Source organism: Alternaria ventricosa, assembly GCF_023758065.1.
Source record: "Alternaria ventricosa strain BMP 2768 chromosome Unknown scaffold_8, whole genome shotgun sequence".
Classification (NCBI taxonomy): Eukaryota; Fungi; Ascomycota; class Dothideomycetes; order Pleosporales; family Pleosporaceae; genus Alternaria; species Alternaria ventricosa.
In genome coordinates this window covers 365,374-381,697 of record NW_026055688.1, presented here as the reverse complement: position 1 = coordinate 381,697, position 16,324 = coordinate 365,374, and the positions used below count along the sequence as shown (strand labels likewise).

The 16,324-nt window shown below is 52.8% G+C and overlaps 6 protein-coding genes across 6 annotated transcripts; 3 read left to right on the top strand and 3 right to left on the bottom strand.

The window, feature by feature from the left end:
- Positions 1-827: 827 nt before the first annotated feature.
- Positions 828-2,344, top strand: J4E93_005364 (uncharacterized protein; the record flags this gene model as incomplete). The annotated part of the gene is made up of 3 exons (XM_049343285.1): positions 828-1,308; positions 1,368-2,024; positions 2,082-2,344. The coding sequence occupies 3 exons, from the start codon at positions 828-830 to the stop codon at positions 2,342-2,344; spliced, it is 1,401 nt and encodes a 466-aa protein (XP_049199378.1).
- Positions 2,345-2,717: 373 nt separating this feature from the next.
- On the bottom strand, positions 2,718-3,716 carry J4E93_005363 (uncharacterized protein; the record flags this gene model as incomplete). The annotated part of the gene is made up of 1 exon (XM_049343284.1): positions 2,718-3,716. One exon carries the CDS (start codon positions 3,714-3,716, stop codon positions 2,718-2,720), a length of 999 nt encoding a protein of 332 aa, XP_049199377.1.
- A 2,826-nt stretch (positions 3,717-6,542) lies between these two features.
- J4E93_005362 (uncharacterized protein) lies at positions 6,543-8,202 on the bottom strand (the record flags this gene model as incomplete). The annotated part of the gene is made up of 2 exons (XM_049343283.1): positions 6,543-7,733; positions 7,792-8,202. The coding sequence occupies 2 exons, from the start codon at positions 8,200-8,202 to the stop codon at positions 6,543-6,545; spliced, it is 1,602 nt and encodes a 533-aa protein (XP_049199376.1).
- A 262-nt stretch (positions 8,203-8,464) lies between these two features.
- On the top strand, positions 8,465-9,135 carry YAH1 (mitochondrial matrix iron-sulfur protein; the record flags this gene model as incomplete). Its single annotated transcript, XM_049343282.1, has 2 exons — positions 8,465-8,733; positions 8,787-9,135. The coding sequence occupies 2 exons, from the start codon at positions 8,465-8,467 to the stop codon at positions 9,133-9,135; spliced, it is 618 nt and encodes a 205-aa protein (XP_049199375.1).
- Positions 9,136-9,400: 265 nt separating this feature from the next.
- J4E93_005360 (uncharacterized protein) lies at positions 9,401-10,450 on the bottom strand (the record flags this gene model as incomplete). Its single annotated transcript, XM_049343281.1, has 1 exon — positions 9,401-10,450. One exon carries the CDS (start codon positions 10,448-10,450, stop codon positions 9,401-9,403), a length of 1,050 nt encoding a protein of 349 aa, XP_049199374.1.
- A 205-nt stretch (positions 10,451-10,655) lies between these two features.
- J4E93_005359 (uncharacterized protein) lies at positions 10,656-12,326 on the top strand (the record flags this gene model as incomplete). The annotated part of the gene is made up of 2 exons (XM_049343280.1): positions 10,656-10,733; positions 10,782-12,326. 2 exons carry the CDS (start codon positions 10,656-10,658, stop codon positions 12,324-12,326), a joined length of 1,623 nt encoding a protein of 540 aa, XP_049199373.1.
- Between the last annotated feature and the right edge of the window lie 3,998 nt (positions 12,327-16,324).

The window sequence follows — 16,324 nt, the reverse complement described above, 5'->3', positions numbered from 1 at the left end:
AGAACCCAGGCACCACGCACTCCGCCGAACTTTCACTGGTTTCGCATTGAACAACAGGCGAGAAACGACCTCGTCCCTAGGTAGCGAAGAAAAAGGCGTATTTACATTAGCAGAAGGCGGATTGGGTCAACAGTGGGGCAATACGTGCGATCAGCAATTATGTTCTGCTTCTGCTGTATTGACTTGACTTGCTGGCATTTGCACTACCGGTAATGCATGGGCTGTGGGATCTCGCGATCGCCGACACTACCGCATCTTGGTAGTCCTCGAGTATGAGGCCATTTGCTGTCGGTCGTAATATGCAAAAACTTTGAGATTGGCTGAGAATGGAAATCCATTCGACATACCGGGAGTGATGCGGATGCTCCAGCTGTTAGCGGGCGCGTGTTCTCGATGAACTGGACCTCGGGAGTTGTGACGTCACACCCAGCACGTGCCACCAAGGCTATCCTCCGGCGCGCCTCCCCAACTGATGGTTCTTCACATTATCACTTCGCAATCAAAACACCATCAGATGAACTCTGCCGTGGCATTCAGCTCAATTGATAGCCACCTAGCCCTGGCGCATGTCGACATCCGCGGGGACCGGGGTTGGGCAACAAGGGATTGCCTATTGTAGCCTAGCATGCATTCAGCATTGCGGCACAGTAATCGTATCCGACATGTCTCTCCAGTCATAAGACGGCCGTATCCACGATGTTTGCGATTAGTCTTTACGAGTCTTGATCTCTATCTTCTCCCATATTTGAGCTTACGTTGGAGACCCGCACGCGCAGCTCAGCACACCTGAAACATTCATTAATTATATATACCACTTCGCGATCACGATGCAAGCCAGCTCATCTACGAACGTACCATCGGGCACCAGGAGACTCGAGGCTTTTCTCGCTTCACTATCGGCACTCATACAAGCTAATCAGGCACGTCTCGCCGGCGCGGGTGGTATTCCTACTACTACGTCTGTTTCAGCTCAAACCGCCGAATTGTCTAGCAAAGGCAACGGCAAACGCAAAAGACGCGATTCTCATAGCAAGACACCAAAGACGCGAAAGACGCGCACACTGAAAGACCTTGTGAGGGTATGCAAAGAGCTCGGAGACACGAGTGACAAATCGCAATTGCTTGATCGGTGGAAGACGGTGCGCAAGTGTGCTCACCATGTCAGATTGCGATACATTACACACGACCTCGTGCTTGAGCTGGAGCAACTCTGTACAGATCTCAAGACCCAAGGAGGAGCTTCCGGCAAAGTCCGGGATCTTGCCAGAGAGCGGTATTGGGAGGCCGATTCACCTCTAACAAGCAAGGGTATGTTGAGAAGCTTTCACCTACGCAGATATTGGATATGTGCTTATCGCTATGATCAGAAAACCCACTAGAAGAAGATGCGCCGGTGTCTCACTGGACCCCACTCCAACTCAAAAGCTGGGCTCTTTACTTGGAATCTCAACTCCTGTTCGCCAGTTTCGGTGTAAGAATCAGCCTTGTTCAATACAAACATCTCTCAAACAAAGGCGAAGATAAGATAGCTGCGTCGTTCTGGAACGCTGCCATGAAAAGGCTCGATATCCCTGGTCGTCATAAACACCTGGGCTCTGCTGTGGATGTCATCGATACCTATTTTGGCAACGACTGGGACTCTGCATCGGAATTCAATGATTCAGACGATTTGGACTCGGATTTTGACGACGACGACTACGTATGGTTCGCAGGTTACAGACTCAGCCCAAACGTCGATATCCCCATAGCGCGTTTTACATCACGCGTTTGTCTCGAGTTGAAGCGAATGGCTCAGGTACCGCGCGGCAATGTCAGAGCCTTTCCGCTTGCTCTCATATTGCGCATGGACGTCTTGGGGAGAGCGCGACTAAACTTGTTCGAGCGAGTGCCGGTCGATGAAATAGAGGCATTCCTCCAAATTCTACTGAGCCAGGAGCCCAGAGCCGAGCCGCATCCAGAATACCCGCTGGACTGTGCCCACGCATTTCTCTACCTAAACTATTTCATCACGTGTGAAACATTCGGTAAGACATCAACTCATACACTTAATCACATAGACTAATTTGATATGTCATTATCAGGTATGAATGCCCTCCATTTCCAGGGACCTCTCATCGATGCCTTATTACCACTCGTGTGGCGCGATTTGCGGCGAGAGCATCGACGGAATCTCAACCTAGCTTTTAGTCGACAACTACCAGCTGAACTGTACGAGGAGATACTAGATCGCATCGAAAATGCGCATGATCTTCCCAAGGACCAAGCAGACTGGAAGGAAAAGCTGAAATTGATGCAAACCTACTGGGATCCTTTGGAGGATCATGGTCAACCATTCGAGTTCTGAATGGTGACATTAGTGCATGCTTCTATCGTTTCAGATTTCGCTGAATATCAAGGCCCATTACCTGGGCAAATGGCTATAAAGATGAAAAGAACCTTCACATTCCTGTATACCCGTCTCCAGTATTCTTATTCACTCTTATACGAAGCACACACAGGCAAAGGCAATTCAGAATAAAGACTAATGATGTGATATTGCTATGATACAGGATTGAACCACATCCACCAGGCAAACAGAAAGTTAAAGGGGTGTTCTACTAGAGAACCCGTGCCCATAAAAGAACAGAGGCTCACTAATGCAACGCCTCGCTTATAGACACAAAGAATGGGAAGTATACACAAATCTCCGAGTAAGTTCTAGCACACAAGCTAGCTTCTTAGACACACTGGGAGTACCAGTCGTTGGCAGCCTTGCAGCTACCCTTGGCGCAGCACTTAGCACCGGTGAAGCCCTTGCCACCGCACTGTCCGTACATGGAAGCGCAGCCAGCAGCGGGGGCAGCCTCCTTGGTAGGGGCAGCAGGGGCGGGAGCGACGACAGTGGCCATGGTGGACTTAGCAGGGGCAGCGGGGGCGGCAGGGGCAGGGGAAACCTCCTCCTTAGCGGGAGCAGAGGAAGAGCCACCAGTGGCAGCACCACCCTTCCAGACAGCAGGGCCGGGCATGGGGAAGGCCTTGCGGCCGTTGTAGATGCTGAAGTTGGCGTAGGGGTCGGTGGCCTTGTAAGCACCGGGGAACTTGACCATGGGGCCAGGCTTGCCGCTACCACCGCCGGTAACCTTGACCTGCATGCAGGAGACGTAGTGCTCGGGTTGGTTGACGTGGGAGCGGTGAACACCAATGTGCTCGAAGCGAACGAGGTACTCGCCGTCGGGGGTGTCCTTGGGGATGGTGGCAGTGACAGTGTCCTTGTTGTAGGTGCACCAGGAGTTGCTGGTGAAGTCACCGCTGCCGCAGTCACCCTCGTCGAAGATCTTGAACCAGTCGCCAGATCCGTCGTAAGACTGGACACTGCCGGGAGCAGCGGACATGTAGACCAGGGCAGGGCCCGGGTGCTGGAACTTGGCACCAACACCGAGCTTGGCGGTAACGTCGTCGCCGGCCTTGACAGTCAGGACCTGGACCTTGCCGCCAGTCTTAGCGGCACCCTGGTTGCAGACGATGTCGGGACCGTCGGCGGTGGAGCCATCACGGATGTCGGCGGCTGGGTTGGAAGAGAACTTGATGGGGTTGTACGCGACCTTGCGAGTGGAAGGGCGGACGTATTTGAATTGCGGCTGGGCAACACCACCAATGACGTTGGTGTCGAAGAAGTAGTGGGCGGTGGCCACTTGGGCGACGGCGCTGAGAACGATGGCGGAGGCGGAGAACTTCATTCTGGCTAGCAGTAATGAAACTTGTGTAGTAATTGGTAAAAAGAAGTGAAGGAACGAATGTAAAGTGCTGAAAAGCGAGTGTAGAAAGCGATTGAAACGAATGTATTGCTTGCTGGTGAGTAGTAGATGTTGGACGGTTGTCCTGATTCTTATATCAAAAGTCCTCCGCGCATTGTACCAAACATCTTCATGCAAGCCAGGCGCCTAGACACCGATGACCTGGTTCCCAACGGACGTCAATTTCCCGTTGTAGGAATTCCAGGAGATAGGATGCTGGTTTCATCGACAACTACAGTCTTCCTTCCGTGATTGTGGGTGTTCTGGATCTCTTGGGAAGTGGACATGACCGTGATCCTTAGGCCGTTCTAAGCATAGCAGCGCTTGTGAAAACATGCGACTCATTCAAAGGAGGCACGGAAGCTGCTTGTTCGGAAAGTAAAGTCAATGCGGATGTGATTTCTACGGGTCCTGCCAAGGTCGTTTACTGACACTTCGTTGCAGTCCGCGATGTGGCGAAACACTGGTCTCCTGTGCGGAATGCTTGACAGGCGTAGCGCCGTTTCGTTTAGAAACACTTGACGCCCATTTCGTCCAGAAAAGTGTTAGGAAGAGGAATTACATGGCTGTGATTCGGTGATGGCGTGCACGGACCAGGAGTTGAGTGCCGGTGGTTATACTTCGTAACGTGCGGGCCGCTGTCTGTCAACACCAGCTCCACCGATGCCGATGCCTAGCATGCCGTATGGAAAGTTTGCGCGACCGCCGTCGTTGCCACCATGTCGGACCCGCTAGTGGAGTGGAATATGGACATCGGGAGTTGCGCGCAAGCGATATCAGATCGTTCAAAGAGTGACCGAGAGATCCGCTGACAGGTGCCAAGGTATGTAAGATTCTGTAAGAACTGTTGAATCTCCTTGTGGCGTGACAAGCCGGAAATTTGAGTGTAACGTCCGGATAGCGTTCCCTTGTGTTGTGGTACAAATTTGCAGTGCATAGTATTCGATACGTTAGATACGCGATAAGGCAGAAAATTCCACTGCAAAGCGTTTCATCTAGCAAGAGATGGGAGCGGAGTGGGGCTGTTCAAGCAAGAGCTAGCTGTAACATGTAACCCAGTTCATGTCATTTTACTAGGAAACACTCCGTTTGGCTGGCTTTCTTTTCCTTGGGTTCCGACCAGCATGCTCGGATAGTGAGCCGAACGCGAGCGCCTCGCTTTCGTTGTATCCGATATTCTCATTGATGGAACTCCTGGAATCCACGCCGTTCAGCGCATGGCCACTGCGCCCCCTGATCCTTCTGCCGTTGGGCGGAACCGCACGTCGCTCAAGTATGTTCTCTCGGTCTGGTTACCCGCCTTATCCTCCGTGATGTGCATGCTGTACAAGATTGTCGTGCCTGGAATGATTATGTTCTCGAGGCGCGTTGTCTTGCCACTTCCATCGCTCTTTTTCTTCAGACCAGGTAGGCTGAACTTTATCATTTTGCAATTCACCTCGCCATGCACCACATAATCAAGGAAAAAGCGGTTTGGCCATGACTTCATGTCACCGTAGACAAGCTCTTCGTCGTAGTCACCTGTATGGTTTCGAGGAAATAGTCTCACACTGAGTTTGTTCAGATAGAGAGGGAAGAGCCCAGCGACTGAGTTGTAGCAACAGGGTGATCCTCCATCCGTGCGCGGTACTCGTACAGATACTGTCACGTGCCGTAAGATGTGGAATCGAGGCGTGGATGGAACCACACGGACAAACATGCTTGGCTCGTCGCGACAGGGTCCTGCGTGCTCGTTGACGTAGTTGTCGAGATCAAAGGCAGGGCTAAGTTCGTCCAGCATATCTTTCTGCAGCTGCCTACAGCTGTAGAATGCTCCAAGAAAGTCAACGCCATGCTCTGGTGAGATATACATGTGATGGCATATCAATAGGCGTATTTCTGAGGGCAGTGAGAGCAAGCGACTTGCTGGTTGAGGACTCATGGGCCGAATCTGTGGATTCTTTTCCAAAAGACTTAGCTCCGTAATAGCGGCGCGCTGTCCAGTATTGACTGTGTCGCTGCTCATGTCAAGCTGTGAGGCCATAGTTGGGAGTTCATCGACATCGGCTGGGCTGACTGGAAATGATGTGGAGTTTGACATGTTGGTGGATGTTCCTGGGCGTGGATGTATGAATGATGGGGTCCTGCGGGTCGAAATTTGCTCTAGCATCGATGTTTGTGGCGAACCAAAGTTGAAGACCCAACCGAAGCTGACGCTCACAATCAACACGTGGTGGTGGTTGATAAGAAGTGAGGTGTTACGGCACCTACTTCCACGTAAGGGAACCGCTAGACTCCCTTAGGCTAGACCAGTCAAACAAGCAATACCATCGGGGCATCCGGCACATCTTCATGTGCTGGGCTTTACTGCTACGCGATAATAGCATATCTCTATAAGAGGATTCTTAACAGCTTTGTATTGCGTTTGAGAGATGTACGTGGTACTGTCGACCCGCTTTTGTGAGTTGGCATGCCGCGTGCTGGAACTTTCCACTTTCAAAAATCGCTGTTACTTTTTGGAAAATAATAATCAGCACACCACTTCATCTGGGTAGGCTACACAGCCATAGCATGGTAGGGACATGTGTTGAGAAAGATGATATGATGCAAGAATTTAAGAATGGATGAAACAACAAATTGGATGAACGGAAAGTAGTCATTCAACATCAGCTAAGAGTGGTGTATATAGCATCGCCCATCATGCGCATACGAAGATCATAACAAAACAACATAATCTACCAAATAACATCATCGCTCGAGTGCCTGGTGCTTAACTTGCAATATCACAGTCTAGAACTCACCGCCGCCACCTCCAAGAGCAGCAGCACCCCAAATCCCCACCAACCCCCAAACACCCACTCTCCATCCACGCCACAGCCCATGCACACCCTGACCCTTCCTCGTACGCGGCGGCCTGGAGAAGCCCATCGCCTTTGCACTCGCTGTCTTGGCAGCATTCGGTGTGGAAACACTGATGCCTTCCTCGCGAGCGATGAACCACATAGTACCGAGCACACCCCTGTACTGACCCGGCTCCACGATAGTCTTGAAGCTCTGATCGGAGGAACTTGGTTTGTCCAGACCATATGCTGGGCTCTTAGCACGGCTGGGTGGGGCCTGGTACTCAGATGCCAGACGCTGAGTTTCGTGGTCCTGGAGTGCGGCGACCTGGCCACGGCGGAGGACGGTCTCGAGGGGGAGGCGGATGAAGAGCTCGGCTGTGGAGGAGAGGAATGTGCTGAAGGAGTAGGTTGTGGGTGTGAGGATAGGGTCGATGCTCAGCGTGGAGCGGAGGAAGAGGGGTGTTGAGGAGGAGATGAGTGTGGGCACGCAGGCGTGCATTATGGTAGCTGGGAGGAGGCTAGGGGTGACGGAGAAGGAGGGGAGGAGAGAAAGGCATGGGTATATAGATCGCGGAGAGGATGAGATGGGGGTGATGATGAGGCGTGTGCGCACCATATCGAGGGGTGCGAGGAGAGTGGCTGCGATGGCTGTAGCAGCGACAGCAACACCGAGGGACGTCAATGGGCTTGGGCTGTCCAGGATATCCAGCCCTCCAATACCGCTTCCTGCTGAGCCAACAAGACCTGGATCTGGTATGTTCAAGAGAGCTGATATCAGACTCCTGAACCAACCCTCAGTCGTCTTGAGCAGGAAATTGTAGATGAAGGTGCAGTTGGTGCTCTTCCACACACCCCATGCAGACTCCTTCTGCCATAGTTGTGCTATCACTTCGAGGAGTGAGTCTGGACGCTTGAGGTCTAGTTTCCGTACTGCGGATGGTGGGGGCCGTGTGGGTGTTCGTGACCGGGATCGGCTATCGAGGCGTCGCTGGCGTCGTCGTGGGGACCTCGATTCTGAGACGCCCGATCGTGAGACAGAAGGCGAATATGGCGACGGCGACGTGGGGTTCATGCGCGGGGCAGTGGATGTGAAGTATCCTGGCGAGTCCTCGTCAGACTCCTCATCAGAGGGCGGATACTGCATCGATTAGCCCACATTCACATGTCAGATGCCCCTCATGGAGTGCAATACATACATCCTCAAACTTTCCGCTCGCAAAGCTCTGGGGCCTGCTCTTATGGCCAAACTCTTCTCCCGTCAAGCCTGCCAATTGTCCCTTCGCCTCGTGTATCTGCAAGATCGTCTTCGCGACCTCGAATGGTTGGGCGAGCAGGACGCTCGTGTAATTCCACAGAGCATGATCGAGCAATTTCTTCGCATGCCCGGCTACTGTAGGCGAGGCCTCTGGAAAGTACGAGTCATAGTCTAGGTCGGAAAGGATGTCGCGTGCCTGACTGCCCAGACTCGATTTGCTACTGTTGCTGGGCTTGAAAGCGGGCGGTAATGACGAGGACGTCTGGTTCTGCGGGACGTCGGGCGGCGGACCAATAGAGGGCGGGATGTAGTAGGGTCGTAGGGGGTTCGGGGCATCGCGAGAGGTCGCCATGCTATCTGTCGTTTTCTGGGTAAAGATTACGTGAGGCTGGCGATGTTTATCGTTTTCTTACCCGCGGTGGTGGATGCGCTGGGAAGATCGACCGGGGTCGTGCATGGCCTGTGCGTCAACATTTCTGACGTCTCACAGCATTCGGAATTATCGGCGCATTCACTCGTTGTGACACGGCAAACACTGCAACCCCTTCGCTTCCGTGTCTCCTTCTCCTATTAGACTCCAATCTCGGCCGGCTAGCGAGCATCAATTCGGCGTCATGGCTGCTAGAAGAGCTTGTGTGAACGCCCTGGACGGGTGGATAGCGGGCGCAAGAGGCGCATCGTCGAGTCCGAGGAGGTTCGCCAGCAATTGGACGGCAGCGACATGTCGGAGATCGATTCAGACACAGACAACCGCAGCATCTACGCTATCAAAATCGACTATTGTCAAAGCAACAAGCCCGTCATGGCTTCAGAGTCGCCGCCAATTCTCCTCATCGCCCGCATCCCGCCACGGTCACCTGGACCCACCCCGACCGGGTGAAGAGTACGTCAAAGCATGTCACAGCTCTGACAACTTCAACAACTAACATTTTCCAGACGCAAAGTTACATTCGTAGACAAAGATGGCCATGCCAGCACATTCGAAGTAGCCGACGGCGACAACCTCCTCGACATCGCACAAGCCAACGACATAGAAATGGAGGGCGCATGCGGTGGATCTTGCGCATGCTCAACATGTCACGTCATAGTCGAAGACGAAGCCTACTACGACAAGATGGAGGAGCCGGATGATGACGAGAACGACATGTTGGATCTGGCGTTTGGACTTACCGAGACGAGTCGCTTGGGCTGTCAGGTCAAGATGAGCAAGGAGCTCGATGGACTGGTTGTACGACTGCCAAGCATGACGAGGAATTTGCAGGCCAGCGATTTCGACAGCAAATGAAAAGACTTGGGAGAAGAGTCGTGACATCCGTAGGGATTTACCTGTGGGAGACATCTTGAGAGATATTGTAGGACACCTGTTGGAAGGCATTGTGGGCCATATCGCATACAGCATTTGAGACGACATGTATTATACGAACACTCCGCTTGCAGATGAACTGGCGTTGAGTACGACTCTGAACTTATGTATAGTATATGGTATCATGAACATATCCAAACTACGTCCCTTTTGTCCCAAACGCCGAGTTGTGCATATAGAATCGCCCTCAGGCCTCCACGCTACCCTCCTTCTTCTGTCCTCCTGTGATCATGTCGAGGAAACCCTGCTTGCTCATCTCCTTGACCTTCTCCTCCCTCTTGTCCATGCCGACGACCATGCCCGCCTTGCTCTCCCTCTCGGCTTGTTCACCTTTGACCTGCGCCGCTCGTACGGCGTTGAAAAGCTTGATGACACCTTTCTGTGCCGTCCGCCTGAGCTCCTTCTCCTTCGCTGATGTGGCGGCTGTGCTGACGTTGGGGTCGTTAAGGCCCAGAACGTCCTTCACACGGCCCTTTTCTTGTGCCGCCTTCCTCTCAGCAACAATCTGTCGTCGCGCCTTCTCACTGAGCTTGGAGTCGGCGAGCTCGCGGTTGGCGGTTGCGGCGTCTTTGCTGCGGGACAGAATAGGCTCGGAGCGTTTCGATGTCGTCAGCTTCGAACCAAGAATCTTGGAGATGGAGTTGGCGAAGGCTTCTGGGTCGTTCCGTTTCCGTACTTTGCGCGCGGCCGTGGTTGAGGTCTCGGAGGCATCTGATTCGGAGTCGGCAATGGAGAACTCATCCGCCTCAGGTTCAGAGTCGTCCATTTCGTCCACATCGTCTTCGGCGTCGCTGGGTAATGGCGCTTCGTGGTCGACGGGCGCAGTCTTCTTGAGTGCCGACTTTGCCGGGGCCTGTGCAGGTATGCTGGCCTTGAACTTGGGCTCAGGTTTCTTCGCGGGCGCCGCTTCGACTTCCTCTTCGTCGTCGCTGGCTGAAGACTCCTCTGCCGCTGCTGCTTGCTGTGCCGCCTTTTTGGCCTCGAACTTGGCTTGTTTCCTTAGCTGCTGCTTCGAGAGCTCTTGCTTTCCGGGTAGCGTCGCATTGACACCAGACGGCTGGAATGGCTCCTCTGGCTCCTGGCTGCTTCCGCGCAATGGAGCATCGCGCGCGCCGCCTTCCTCCTCGCTCGAACTGTGGTAGTTCTTCTGCTTCTTGACCTTTCTCTTCTCCTTCTTGGGCACCTTGCCGCGCAACTGCTCCTCGGTCCGTCTCCGTTTCAGCGATGTGTTGACCATTGTGGCTGTGAAAGTCGGGTTGTGTGAATGTTGCAGGTAAATCGCGTCGCAGAAAAAAGTTCCAGGCGATCGGCGTTAGTAGCCCAAATGGCCGACGGCAAGCGCGCCCCGCCATAGTGGATTCCCCACAGAACACCACAAGAGGCACACCACCGAACACCCACGACCCTACCCCTACCATCATCTCTCCCTACCAACCGCCGCTATGGTGCTTCAAGATCTCGGGCGGCGCATCAATGCCGCCGTCACCGACCTCACGAGGTCGCCCAACCTCGACGAGAAGGTGCGCGCCCCGAGCAGGCGACTGATGATAGGTGGCTAACATGCGCAGGCCTTCGAAGCCATGGTCAAGGAGATCTCCAACGCCCTCGTCGAAGCCGATGTCAACGTCAAACTCGTCATGAACCTGCGACAATCGATAAAGAAGGCCGTCGACTTCAAGCACCTCGCGCCGGGCGTCAACAAGAAGCGCCTCATCCAGAAGGCCGTCTTCGATGAACTCGTCAAGATGGTCGACCCCCATGCCGAGCCCTTCAAGCCCAAGAAGGGCAAGTCCAACGTCATCATGTTCGTCGGTCTGCAGGGTGCGGGTAAAACGACGACGTGTACGAAGCTGGCGAGATGGTACCAGGCAAGAGGCTTCAAGGCTTGTTTGGTGTGCGCCGACACTTTCCGTGCCGGTGCCTTCGACCAATTGAAGCAGAACGCGACCAAAGCCAAGATCCCATACTACGGTAGCCATACACAGACCGACCCTGTAGTGGTAGCGGGCGAGGGTGTGGAGAAATTCAAGAAGGAGCGCTTCGAGATCATCATCGTGGATACCTCAGGACGACACAGGCAAGAGAAGGACCTCTTCGACGAGATGGTGCAGATTCAGAACGCTGTGACGCCCGACCAGACCATCATGGTCTTGGACGGAACAATCGGACAGGCTGCTGAGTCGCAAGCACGCGCTTTCAAGGAGGCCGCAGATTTCGGAGCCATTGTCATCACCAAGACAGACGGTGCGGCAGCAGGAGGTGGTGCCATTTCCGCCGTCGCAGCAACACATACGCCTATCGTCTTCCTTGGTAACGGAGAACACATGTTGGACCTCGAGCGTTTCGCGCCACAGGCTTTCGTCTCGAAGCTGCTCGGCATGGGAGACGTTCAAGGGCTCGTCGAACACGTACAATCTCTCAAGCTCGACCAAAAGGACACAATGAAGCACATCACCCAGGGTATCTTCACAATCAAGGACCTGCGGGATCAGCTTTCCAACATCATGAAGATGGGTCCGTTGTCAAAGATGGCGGGCATGATCCCCGGACTCAGCAGCATGATGGGCGGCATGGACGACGAAGAAGGTGGCACAAAGTTGAAGCGCATGATCTACATCTGTGACAGTATGACTGAGAAAGAGCTGGAGTCGGACGGAAAGATGTTCGTCGATCAACCCACGCGTATGACACGTATCGCCCGCGGCTCTGGTACCTCGGTTCGCGAAGTCGAGGAACTGCTTACCCAACACCGCATGATGGCTGGTATGGCGAAGAAAATGAAGGGAGGAATGGCAAACATGCAGAAAGCACAGGGTGCGATGGGCGGAGGCAACAAGCAACAACAACTCGCGGCTATGCAGAAGCGCATGCAAAGTATGGGCGGTGGCGCAGGTGGTGCAGGCGGCGGCATGCCAGATATCGGTGCTATGATGAAGATGATGGGTGGAGGAGGCGGTGGCGGCGGCATGCCCGATCTATCCGCGCTCGGTGGCATGGGAGGGGGAGGTATGCCTGATATGGGCGCCTTGATGAAGATGATGGGTGGTATGGGCGGCATGCCGGGTATAGGCGGAGGTGGTGGTGGTGGTGGGCAAGGAAAGGGACGGAGGTAGTGTCACAGTTAAGAGGATATCAGTTTGCGCTTTTTGATGCATAGCCGCGGCGTTCGGGTTTGATATCATATCTGGGGGTTCTCGTGTTGAGGTACACGTTGTATGTCACTACTTCCACCTGCTTCCTTCTCTGACTGTCTACCTGTGTACAAACTACTGCCTTGGTAATGCTTGACCCGACTCGTTGCCTCGCGCCAGGTCATTCTACAACGTTGGTTTGTCTTTCCAGAGTGATCGAGACACCACTCATAGCTCATTCTGTTTGCGTATGTCTCCTATATTGTGCTACTGATTCCCCTCACCGCAGTCCTCGCCATCATCCTCAAGACAACACTCAAGAAGAAAACACTACAACCATGACCACACCAACACAGAATCTTGATTCCATCCTAGAGTGCCTCCCAATTGAACTGCGAAGACAAATCTATCGAGACTACATGCGCTCCGACTACTCCCCACAGTCGCCTCAAGCCCTCACGAATATTCTCACCATCAACGATACCATCACAGATCAATACCAAGCCGAATTCCTGCACGAGGCACAGCGAGATGCTACAGACCTATCCCAAGATATCACTACCCGTTTCCCTCAACACAATCTGACAGTCAAAAGACCACGGTCTTGGGATGAAGCGAGGTGCTTGGAGATAGAAATCGAAATGAGTGTATCGAACATCACCAACCAGGGATTGTTGAGGAGATTTCTACGAGGGGTCATCCGGCAGCCTACTCTGCTTCATACACGAACGCTGAAGTTTTGGTTAGTAGCTGCGCATCCTTCGAGAGCTATTTCATCCAATGCGAACATACTTCAGACGGCAGAGCAACTGGTATATTCGTTGGGACACGAGGTCGTTGCCAAGTTCATGGACATGATACAGGTGAGCAGGAGGCGGGGGGTTAGCCAAGCATATGTCTCGTGGGATAGTAGGATAGATGCAGGGAACCAGTGGACGGGGTTATTGCAATATCTGCCTGTTAGCGCCGCCCACTTCGGTTGGTATGGGCAAAGAGCCTCAACCAACGCTCAAGGGATAAGGCAAGTTCAGTGGTGGGTACTGTGAGTTACATGTTCTGAGGACAACGTTCGATGACTGCGACACGCCAACCTAGGAAAAAACTAAACAGCCTAGAGCCTACATTAGCGCTAGGTTACCGCCTTTGCAAGGTTTTAGCTTAATATAGCCTGCAGACCTGTTTAGTTTTTCTCTTGTATGAGGTGGCGAGATGTACCAGAGTAGTTCCTTAGATGTTCTTTCATCGATGCAGAATGGATGCGATAACACTGTTGAGACAAGACAATCTTCTGAGTTTTCTCTACACATGCCCATTCACCCGCGCCCGTGAGCCTACTTAACCTTGACTCTTTCTTCTGCTAAACTTCCCGGCTGACGCGAACCTCCACCTCCATAAAATCAGTACCAACCCAAATTCACCAAACATGTCTGTCCCATCCAAGCAGACACAAGAGAACTCCGAAGTTCCAGATCCATCAACGCATCAAGACGATCTCTCGGATCTGCTAGCTGAACACCCATTCGGTCACATAATCACGAAGCGCGGAGCCCACGAAGCCCACGAATTACAGGGCGTATCAATGAACCGCAAAGACCCCGTAGATCTACTAGACGCTTACGCAGCCCTAGAAATCTACTTCTAGGTCCCCAACCCCCACTCTCACCTGAAACAACTAGAAGCCAACTTCTACCTAACCGACACCAACATCTCCGCCATCAACACGCGCCATGTCGTCGTCCTAGTCCACCATTTTCTCCTTACCGTAGCCACATTGCCCCACTTGGATACTCTCGTTATCAATACAGACGTTCCAGAGTCAGCGACCCAATCGCCGGAGACTGAGCAGCTTCAAACGCGGTTTATTAAGGAGATTATGCGGGAGGTCATCAAGTGGTTTGTAGATGGGGGTGAGAAGATTCGGGTTATCTTGTGTGCTATGGGGGAGAGGGAGGATGGGGGTGGTTTTGAGGATGTTTTGATGGGGGCTGAGGGGAAGGAAGTGGGGATGTGCGTGAAGCCTTGGGAACAAAAGGTTGGGGGGTTGGCTAGGAGCGGGATTGTTTGGCGGAAGGTGTCAAACTCTGCGAGGTCGCTTCCGAGGAGGGCTTCTGTGTAAGCGGGGAGGTTACGTTGGAAGTGGGGGGAAGAGAAAACGTGACTCTTGGAGTATGGATGTGTAGAGTCTGTATAGGTCCTTCATATGATACGAGACTTTGGATTCGCTGATTGCTACTGTATCGTTTGTTATATCAGCTCCTCACCTTTCTTGTCCAGATCTTTCTGTCGTGCTTGCTCTTTCTGATACTCTTCAAAATCAAACCCTAGCTCCTTCACATCTCTGATATCCCTTCTCTTCTCCCCCATCTTTCCAAATGCCTGCCGTATCTTGGGGAAGTTCTCGCGACACCAGTACTCCCATTCGCCCCATATCGGTGGTGTCTTCCCCTTGCCGTTATCTTCCAACCCCTCCTTGCTCTCTGCGCTCAATGCCCATTTGCTCATTGCGTTGATGTAGTTTGCGTCTTTGGGGAAGGGCAAGAGATGGAAGTTTCGTCCAGCACCCATTTCCTCCTCGATGCTTTGCTCCCAGTCGCGCATTCCTTGATGTGAGGGGAGCGAAAGGCGACCGGAGTATACGCGTGCGAGAACAGCGGATTGTACTTCCGCTACCGGGAAAGGAATAACGCGTTGGTTGAGAGCGAGGAAACTTAGTGTCGGTCGGGGTGCATAGAAGAGGTGCTGGTATGTATGATTGACTCTCTCGCCAGTGGTTATGAGTTTAGGCTCTATGTCTTGGAGAAAGGGTAGGCTGTAGAAGTATCCGGTAGCAAAGACGATGGCATCGATATCGTGTTCTTCTGTTCCGTCTTCGAACATTACGCCTCTATTGCTGGGAAGAAACTGCTTGATGGGTGGCACTTCTCGTCTCTTCTGGTCTTCGCCTGCTGTTCCGTGGGTTGCGCTGAACATGGACTGCGATCTTGTCGACCAGAGAAGCGGCTTTTGACAAAACTCGGCGATCTGGGCACTGACATCTGCGCCAGACGCTGAGTTTCCCACGACTATCGTCTTCTTTCCCGTAAAGTCTTCGGGTTTGCGGTAGTACTTTGAATGGCTGATGCGACCGGGATGCTGTGCAGCCCACTCCTTGATACCAGTCATGGGTGGGATGTAGGGAACTATGAAGTGGCCATTCGCTACAATAACTGCATCGTAGATTTCGGATACGTCTTCGTTCGTAAGTAGGTTACGCGTAGTCACTTTCCATGGGCTGCTGGCGGTATCGGGGTCTACCGGACTGACATTGATGACTTGAACGCAGTATCGAACGAGGTCTTGTACATCCGCGGAGTAATCGTCGATATACTTTAGTACGGTCTCATGAGTAGGAAATAGCTGACTATCAGAAGGCCAATCCAGGTCTTGGAAGCCCATCAGTCCTCTAGGTATATTCGTTTCGAGGTTGGCGTACATTGGCGACAGGAAGGAGGGCATCTTTGAAGTTCCGTTGATGCCATTTGTATCGATGTTTTCATTCCTTACTGCATCTTTGGATTGCCACTCTGGTTTTTGAACGTCTTTATTGGGATTAGTTTGAGGTATGTCGAAGAGATTCTCATCTCGCTGTTCGCCTGTATATATCCAAATTCCTCCTGGTCGGCTTCGTTGTTCGAACAAGACGATCTTATCAAATGCCTTCTCCGCTCGGAGATATTTTGCTGCCGCAACACCCGATGGTCCAGCGCCTACTATGGCTATCGTCCTAGCTCTTATTGATGTTCTATCGCTATCAGAAGACATCGTAGCAAAATTTAGGGGGGCGAAAGAACGGAAGTGACGAAATGATATCAAAGTAGGCGCCGAAGCAACAGAAATTCTAGTCCAAGGGTATCTCGAAAACAGCAAGGAGACCATGGGAAGAAGTTGGTGACAGGGAATGACGCCGAGGCATCGAGGTGGAAAGCGAAGATCGGAGCTGG